Here is a 9,868-nt window from a genome sequence, read left to right as displayed (position 1 = left end):
AATGCAATTGTGTTTGTTGTCCGTAGCTTATGCCTTCCCATACCATAACCTCACCGTCACCATGGGGCCCTCTGTTGAACTGCATTGTTGGTTAAGGGATTGTAAGTAAGCATTTCATTGTCTACACCTGTTATATTCGGCGCATGCAACAAATAAAAATGCATTTGATTTGTTCACAACGTTTACGTCAGCAAACCGCTCGCCCACACGACGCCATACATGTGGTCAATACACGGTTGTGAGGCCGGTTGGACGTACTGCCAAATTCTCTAAAACGACGTTGGAGGCGGCTTATCACATCTGTGGCATTGTGTTGTGTGACAAAACTGCACATTTTAGAGTGGCCTTTTATTGTCCCCAGGACAAGGTGCACCTGTGTAATGATCATGCTGTTTAGTCAGCTTCTTGATATGCCACACCTGTCAGGTGGATGGAATATCTTGGCAAAGAAGAAATGCTCATTAACAGGGATTTAAACAAAATTATGCACAACATTTGAGAGAAATGCCGGGATATTTTACTTTACCTCATGATACATGGGACCAACACTTTACATGTAGCTTTATAGTTTTGTTCAGTGTACATGTATTTAACTATTTTCTTAATGTAGTAGGGACAATAACATTAGAATGTAAAATAACTTGTACTTTATGTTTAGCTCACATAATATAATGTAAAAGTATGCATTAAGGTGTGTGTAACATAAAAGAAATGTGGCAAAAACAAATGTAGACATTAACAAATGCATTTCTATAGCTTCCAAAATATTTGGAGGCACAGTGGCTTCATCTAGACTCTAGAGTACACATCTAGAGTATATATAAACTATTGGTCTCGCCCTCCAGGAAAGATCTGCATCATGTTCTGCCCATGTGTTTCTTTACCTCTATGCACACATTTTTGTGGTCACCCTCCATTCAGATTTCTTACTGTCAATCGTAAATTATAATTCTACCGTGAAACGTCCATGCAGAATCTGCATGCCAACCATGTGATCTCATTCAGTTGCATGGGGATATGCATTTATATGTTCTTAGTTATGTACAGGGTTGTTTTGAATTATGTACAGTGAGCAAATTGTTTAGAAGATGGTGTTAATAAATATGTGTTTTGTTTAAATCAAAGTACATACAGAGCCTTCAGAATGTATTCACATCCCTTGACTTTTTCCACATTTTGTTGTTTTACAGCCTTGATTTTCAAATGGATTAAAATACTCTATAATGTCAAAGTGGATTTCAAAAAAAAATGTAAATGGATTTTTTAAAGTATTTAAAAATGAAAATCTGAAATATGTCTTGAGTCAAGCCTAAATAAATCCAGGAGGATAATGTTCTTAAAAAGTCACATACGTTGCATGGACTCACTCTGTGTACAATAATAGTGTTTAACATGATTTTTTAATGACTACCTCATCTCTGTACCCACACAATGAATTATCTGTAAGGTCCCTCAGTCGAGCAATGAATTTCAAACACAGATTCAACCACAAAGACCAGGGAGGTTTTCCAATGCCTCTCCAAGAAGGGCACCTATTGATAGATGGGTAAAGCAGACATTGAATATCCCATTGAGCCTGGTGAAGTTATTCATTACACTATGGATGGTGTATCAATACACCCAGAAGGATGCCTGTATCTTTGTAGTGACTGGGTGTATTGATACACCATCCAAAGTGGTGTATCAGTAAGAAATCCGAATGGATGGTGACCACAGGCATCCTTCCTAACTCAGTTGCCGGAAAGGAAGGAAATCGCTCAAAAAAGAAACAGAATGGAGCTAAACACAGGCAAAATCCAAGAGGAAAACCTGGTTCTGTTTGCTTTTCACCAGACACTGAGAGATGAATTCACCTTTCAGCAGTACAATAACCTAAAACACAAAGCCAAATCTACACTAATGTTGCTTACCAAGAAGACAGTAAATGTTCCCGAGTGCCGAGTTTCAGTTTCGACTTAAATCTACATGAAAATCTATGGCAAGACCTGAAAATGGTTGTCGAGCTATGATCAACAAACAATTTGACAGAGCTTGAAGATTTTTGAAAATAATAAATGAGCAAATGTTGCACAATCCAGGTGTGGAAATCTCTTAGAGACTTACCCCCAAAGAAAACATATTTAATCAAGATATATTAGTGTTTTATTTTTTAAATATATTTTTTTCACAGAGTATTTTGTGTGGATCGTAGACAACAAATTACAATTAAATCAATTTAATCCCACATAGTAAAAAATTTAAGGGGCGTGAGTACTTTCTGAAGGCATTATATTTTGCCTAGTGACACACGTTGTTGTCTTGTTGCCACACGAGAGAAAAATGTGACCATTCGCACAATCATCCTAAAATCTCATAAGAAATATAGTGGTGTTTTTTGTCTTACAGTAAGTAACATTATATTTGGTATAATACTATCATTATGTGGTCTTGTAGAAATGTATTCAACTTTGATTAACTTTATTAAACAAGCACCATTCTCCATGAGTAGAGCAGAGAATGTGCATAAGTAGAGAATCCTGCACATGAGCAGAAGCTTCAGGACCTTTAGCCCCAGGGAAGAAAGGTCCACAGCCACTCTGTTGGGGAGAGACTGTAAGGACTCTGCTGACCTGCAAAATGACTACCAAAAACTCAAACTAACCTTTACCTAATTTTAACCAATTCTGAAATGAAATATTGGTTTGCAGGTCAGGGTGTCCGTATAGCCTTTTCCACTTGACTGATGTAAAGATAGTGTCAGTTATAAAGCTGAGGTGGAACTCTGCTGGAGCTCCTAATGTGCGGGTTAAATATTTAGGGCCTAGTTAAGGTGCCATTGAAACGTATCGATCATTTGCTGTCTGCATTTACAACTTTTGAAGGGTGACTGCTCTTGGTAAGTCTCATCAGGTTTGAATTTTCTGATGCCACCTGGTGGCTACATAGCTGTGGGGCAGCACCACCATCATACTACCTATGACATTGCACTGAATCACACTTACGTCAGTGAATTCTGAGGTAACATATTTCATTGACTGATTCTTCATGATTGCTCACAGTGCATGACTGGGACATCTTTAGGCTCCTATGGATTAAATTACTTGGAACAGTCCTCCACAATGTTTCAACTAATGTTACAAGAAATGTCAGGTGTGTCAAGTTGAAGTTAAATAAGTTTAATAAAAGCCTAAGCCTTTAGATGGAAATATCTACTAAGCTAAAATATGTCATTGTTTTAATATGTCCATAACATAAGATGGACCATTTCACTATTTTACTTTGAGTTTTAGGACCCCTGAAGGTATACCTCCCCCCTCCCCTCTCTCTCTAAAAAAAAAGAATGATCTGATGAAACATTGAATTTGGCCTTACTGCTACTTGCCCATAGGAGTGCTTTGAATAACACATTCATATATGGCAAAAATAGATAGTCCAAAAATGAATCTAAAGGATGTATGGTTTGAGGTGTCTGAAATGCTTCTGAGAGATATAGGAAAGCATCTGGGACAAAGACAAAGGTTACATGTGTAACCTTGGGTTCAAAAAAGCCTATTCAAGTCTATTCATTTTCATATATTCTTTTACAGGACAGTGACAGGTGACCTTCTCAAGAGTCCTGTGAAGCCTGTCGGTGTTGTAGAGCAGAACGGACAATATAGTTCTTTTTGTGAGAATCTCAGTTTATCTTTGTGGGGTCATATTAGTTTGTAACTCGAACCATTCGGATTTAACAGAAGTTTGCATGAGAAAACCATTTAGTCGGCACAGCGAAGGGAATGACTTCAGACGAGTCCTGTGAACCTTGTGGGCGCCATAGAGCACAACATCCACTTTCCATAGTAGGGTCACATGAGTTTTTTGCTCAAACCGTTCAGACTTTATAGACGTTTTCAGGAGAAGTTATAGGGGATAATCCTGCTCTGAAAAACAGTGCTGTACCTCAGCTGCCTTCCGCATCTTCGGTTGAAGGCCAACATTGAGACAATTGAGATGCAGCCCATGTAAAGTCTCTCGCTTGATCAGACGGATTTTGATGAATTAAACTGTGATTAAAATAAGAATAAAACAGCAATTCCGTGTGGCCGCGGACATCGACCCTAGGGAGGAGAGACAGTTGAGCTCCTAACAGACAGACAGACGGACCAGTATACTGATACGATAGTGGCGTAGATCCAGTCTCTTTAATTACACTGAACAAAAATATAAACGCAAAGTGTAAAGTGTAAAGTGTTGGTCCCATGTTGGTCCCATGTTTCATGGGCTGAAATAAAATATTTTAGAAATGTTCCATATGCACAACAAGCTTATTTCTCTTACATTTTTGGCACAAATTTGTTTGCATCCCTGTTGGTGAGCATTTCTGCTTTGCTAAGATAATCCATCGATCTGACAGGTGTGGCATATCAAGAACTTGATTAAACAGCCTGATCATTACATAGGCGCATCTTGTGCTGGGGATAATAAAAGGCCACTCTAAAATGTGTCAATGCCACAGATATCTGAAGTTTTGAGGGAGCGTGCAATTGGCATGCTGACTGCAGGAATGTCCACCAGATCTGTTACCAGAGAATTGAATGTTAATTTCTCTACCAATGTCGTTTTATTGAATTTGGCAGTACGACCAACCGGCCACACAACCGCAGACCATGTGCAATGCGTAATGTGGGCGAGCGGTTTGTTTATGTCAACCTTGTAAACAGAGTGCCACGTGTTTGTGGTATGGGCAGGCATAACCTATGGACAACAAACGCAATTATATTTTATCTATGGCAATTTGAATCCACGGAGATACCGTGACGAGATCCTGAGGCCGCCATCACCTCATGTTTCAGCATGATAATGCTGCCATCAAGGCAAAGGGTGGCTACTTTGAAGAATCACAAATATAACATATATTTTGATTTGTTTAACACTTATTTGGTTACTACATTATTCCATGTGTTATTTCATAGTTTTGATGTCTCACTATTATTCTACAATGTAGAAAATAGTAAAAATAAAGAAACACCCTTGAATGATTAGATGTGTCCAAACTTTTGACTGGTACTGTGTATGTTTGTTTGTGTGTGTGCGTGTTTACCATTGCCCAGGCTCTTGAGGGCTCTTCAGGGCTGATGAGCCTGGTCCTCCTCTGTGTTGAGTTGAGGCTGAGGAGCTGTCTGTCTGCGCATCCCTCTCCTCTCCTCGCTGTTTCCTTCCCTGCTAATTACTAATACAGATGCACCCGTGCCTTGTTTATCACTCAAAATACAGAAAGTGCTTCTATGCAGCTTGGCATGAAATAGAATCTGTATTATTACGGGATAAAATTGTAACGTCTACACAACACAATACATGACTCCTGGATTCTATTCATGTCTATCAGTGTTTCCTGCAGTCAGCAGATGAGATTACTTTTTCAGTCTTTAGCACATGGTCATCCATTACAATGGAAAGATGTACACAATCAAACCACAGTTGGGAAACCCTAGCTCAATCTTTGCCAAATCACACATAGGACCTATCGTATTTAGCATTTTCACCACAGTATGTGTAAATATTGTAGTCTGGAGGAGCTTATAGGGCATGTAAGGAGGTTACATAAAGATTCGCAACAGCCTCCTACATTTTCTGGATTTATTAATAATCCATGAAATATAACAGAGCTCTAAGTCCTTCTTGCGGTTGGCACTTTAAGAGGCTAACACTGTTACTGTACATCCCTGCCAGGGACTGATAGTCAGCAGAGGGAGCAGACAGCACTGCAGATCTATACTTTACTTTCAGTTGTGCTTTCATCAGCCTGCATGACCTTTGACGTCTGAGAATTCTTCCCAGTTTCTGACATGAGAACGCTCTTTAGAGGGCCTTTTCTCACCCCTGTGAGGGGCTAGTGCATTAGGCAGCCCTGTCAGACTTTATTCAGAGAGGAACAAGGGGGAGAATATAGCATGTCACATAGAGTTCACACGGTTGAACTTAATATCAGTCATGATTGATAAACAAAGCATGGGCTGTGACCCTGGGATATCAACGCTGGTGATTACTCAACGTTGGATTTTGTGTTTGGTGCTCAACCTAACAGAACCTTCTGCAGTACCACAAGAGAACTAGATACAGCAAACCAGGAAAACTGAAACCTACCATAACCTTCAATAAAGCACCACAAGACACAGGAAACCAGAATGACACCGCATGTAGACTGTATCACAAGGGCATAGAAATGGGTATGGAGATTTGCAGGTAACATGAGAGACGGATGTGTGTGTGTGTGTGTGTGTGTGTGTGTGTGTGTGTGTGTGTGTGTGTGTGTGTGTGTGTGTGTGTGTGTGTGTGTGTGTGTGTGTGTGTGTGTGTGTGTGTGTGTGTGTGTGTGTGTGTGTGCATGCTTGCGAGTGTGTGCGTGTGTGTGTGTGTGTTTGTGTACATGTGGAGGCGTAGTCGTGAGGTGTGGAAATATAGTAAAAGAGAGGACCTTTTGTGTATACAAGTTGAGAGACACCGCTGGGAGTTTCAACATAATACCAGGTTGATCCAGGTGCTCACCTGACCTGTGTTTTCATTCAACATCATTTCTATGAATCCTCCCAGTTCCTGGGCTCCATACAGGGACAATGGTTGTCACAGAACACTGACTAAAACTGCTCGACCCACACAGGTGTCTTTGCTTCTAGTCCAGACCACAGCAACTACATGATAGGAAAAGTCAACATCATTGGGGAGGAAACCTGTTTATTCACAGTTTGGTACATCTATGATATACAAGTAAGCTTGAACAAGTAATGGTGAACTACTATACAGGCGCCTCCCTTTTCCAACTATTCTTGCAGATGTATGAGGTAAAACTATACGCCATAATACACTGACACTATATCATAAACATTAAATGTTACTTGACAGAATCACTTGTAAAGATCATTTTGAATTATGTACAGTATGCTGTGGGAGATAACTATGACAAACATGCAGAGTGACAATCTAGATAATCAGCATACACACTCACAGGTGAGGAAGAATAAGAGTGCTTTACAGCTGACAACTTGAGAGGAAGAGAGAATGTGACAGAACAAGAGAAACAGAGAGGCATATACAGAGACCTCCGTGCCACCCTTGTTCGCTCATCATCCATTGGCCATAATCTCATTTGAGGGATTGGTAGTGTGCGCCTTTAGGGGAGCTGGAGGACATTAAAACAAGCATCAAAACAACACTGGCCTCAGGTAGGACTCTGAGTACTATGGTGCTATAGACTTTTCACAGAACGCTTAGAGAGAGTGTAGCTAACTGAATTACTGAGAGGTGAGAACCCGGGAGAGGGTCAGGGAGAGGAGCATTAGGGAGATGGGTGTGGAGGCAAACGTGAAGTCAAATCAACAGCAGTACCACCTTTAACCTCTCACAACATCACCTTATCCTGAGCCCTGTCCTCTCTGAGTGTGGGGAGTGAGTGTCTCATCTTTTAGAAGGAGTTGTCAGCGTTGGTCTGTGGCCCTTCCTGCTCCTCTCTGATTGGCTGCTCAGACACCATGCTGAGACAGGTGTTAGTGTTGAGCTGTAATGCATGCTGGGAGAGCAGACTGCTCTGGCGGCCCCGCCCTGTCAGGGGTCTCAGGTAGTCGCGGAGGCGCAAGCGCACCTTGCTGTGCAGCGAGGCGTAGATGAAGGGGTTGTAGCAGGCAGAGCTCATGGCCAGCAGGTGGCAGCACACCTGCAGCAGGTTGACGTGGCGTTTGCCCACCAGAAGGAAGTCCTGGTCCAGGTCCAGTAGCAGGTTGAGTACCTGCAAGGGCAGCCAGCAGAAGGCGAAGGAGAGCACAGACAGTACCAGCAAAGAGAAAGTCTTCCTCTTCGTCCTGTTCCAGCGATGCAGGCTGTGGGAGGGCGCCCCAGGGAGACAGCGCTGACGGAGCCGGGCTGTAATGCCGCAGTAGGCCACACTGACCGACAGCAGGGGAAGCAGGTAGGAGGTGAGCAGGATGAAGCAGGAGTAGAGCAGCCTCAGGTAGTCTGAGTCTGGCCAGAACTCCTCACACACCACCATTTCTAACCCACTGGGACGCAGGTCCAAGTAGCGGGTGTGGAGGGAAGGAGGAGTTGCCAGAAGCAGGGACAGAAGCCACATCCCCACCGCCAGCGCCCCACACCCCCTCAGGGAGATCCTCCTCCTCACAGGGTGAACCACCACCACATAGCGGTCCACAGCGATGGCCGTGAGGGACAGCACAGAGACAAAGACGGTGGAGGTCTGCAGCAGGGGGACCAGGTGGCAGAGCGGCCGGCCAAACAGCCAGCCCTCGGACTCGAAGGCGTAGGAGGCGGTCAGAGGGACACAGCTCAGACACATGAGCAGGTCGCCTGCAGCCAGGTTCCCTATGAAGAAGTTGGTGGCGTTGTGGAGTTTCTTGTCAGCCAGGATGCATGCTAGTAGGAGGGAGTTGCCCACGCAGGCCACGGCCACCAGGAGGCAGTAGAGCGGGATGAACAGAGGGCGGTAGCTCAGCAGTAACTGCAGACCTGAGAACAACTCTACTGGGTCACTGCGGTTCAGAGGAGGTACTGCCAGGCTGGCATTGGAGGATTCCCCCACAGACCTCTCCAACACTGGCTCCATCTCTAACCAGAACTGGTAAATAGAATGGAGATACACACAGCTGTGTGTGAGTGTTTTCAGCCAATCACTGATTTACAATTTGAGAGTTTTTGTTGCAGTACAATAATAAAAAACTAAAGGTGGGTTGAAGCTTTCTGAAATTAAAAACAGAAATATGCATGTAAAGAAATAGAGCAAAGAGCACTATGTATTTTCCTCAATGAGACGACAGTAACTGTTTGATGATTTTTATGGAAATCCTACTATTCAGCATACAGTACACAGTTCCATTACTCAAGTGCAATATGGGCAAACGCCAATCTCTGTAACATAGTAATTTGAATTCCTGTTGATTATCCCAGGTAGAGCAACAGCTGTGTCCAATCAAACATACAACAGAACTGCTGGTATTTTAGTTTGATAATCTGGGATTATATAGCTGGTGGAACTGTCCACTGGCTATTTCTGCTAATTATTATTTTAACTGATAAATAGACTTTAAATACATTCCCAATCTATGCCGTTTTCTATTCCAGGGACTGGAATTCTGTTCTATTCTGTTCCATCTATCATTATCTCTATAAAACAAAACACATTTTTGTAGAGACAATAAGAAGTTTAGAGTATTTGCAGTAAATGAGTGTACAGTACCTGTGCAGAGGTTTGCGATCCAAGTGTAGAGTGTAGTGTAGAGATGAGTGTTCTGTGTTCTCCTCTCTCAGCTCTCTCCCTGATGGCTCCTCTCTGTCTGTCTGTTTGTCTGCCTGCCTGCCTGCCTGCCTGCCTGTATGTCTGCCTGCCTGTATGTCTGTTTGTCTGTCTGTCCGTCCGTCAGTCTGTCCATCCATTCAAACTGTCAGTCCTTCACTCTCGTCTACTTGGCTTTGATCTGCGCAGTGTTCTCAAACCTGGAGCAGCTGCCTCCCTCCACTCTGAGTGGGTGTCTGTGTGTGAGAGTGGGTGTCTGTGTGAGTGATTGGGTGTCTGTGTGTGAGTGTGTGAACTGTGTGCTCTCCCCTTACTGCTCTCTCTGTCTAACCTCATCAGTGTGCTATCGACACACACCTCATATTACCTGCAAATGTCTATATCCATTTTCTATGTGTCTTTCTGTGTCTTGTTTATGGTAGGTTTCTGTCTTTCTGGTATGCTTTATGTACAGTTCACACACACACACACACACACAAAATATGTGAAAATCCACACAGCTCCCCACTGTTGTCCATCTCTGTTGCGTTTCCTTGTAGAGATATTAGGGAGAGGCAATCAGAGCCAAAGACCAGGGGTAATCCTACAGACCTACACACCACAGTAAACCTT

At 42.8% G+C, this 9,868-nt stretch overlaps 1 protein-coding gene across 1 annotated transcript; it reads right to left on the bottom strand.

Moving 5' to 3' along the window:
* Positions 1-7,417: 7,417 nt before the first annotated feature.
* Positions 7,418-8,569, bottom strand: LOC135547848 (prolactin-releasing peptide receptor-like). The gene has a single exon (XM_064977074.1). The coding sequence runs from the start codon at positions 8,567-8,569 to the stop codon at positions 7,418-7,420; it is 1,152 nt and encodes a 383-aa protein (XP_064833146.1).
* Positions 8,570-9,868: the final 1,299 nt, after the last annotated feature.

This window comes from Oncorhynchus masou, chromosome 11, assembly GCF_036934945.1.
Source record: "Oncorhynchus masou masou isolate Uvic2021 chromosome 11, UVic_Omas_1.1, whole genome shotgun sequence".
Classification (NCBI taxonomy): Eukaryota; Metazoa; Chordata; class Actinopteri; order Salmoniformes; family Salmonidae; genus Oncorhynchus; species Oncorhynchus masou.
The sequence above is the reverse complement of the archived record's forward strand: the minus strand, read 5'-3'. Positions and strand labels throughout refer to the sequence as shown.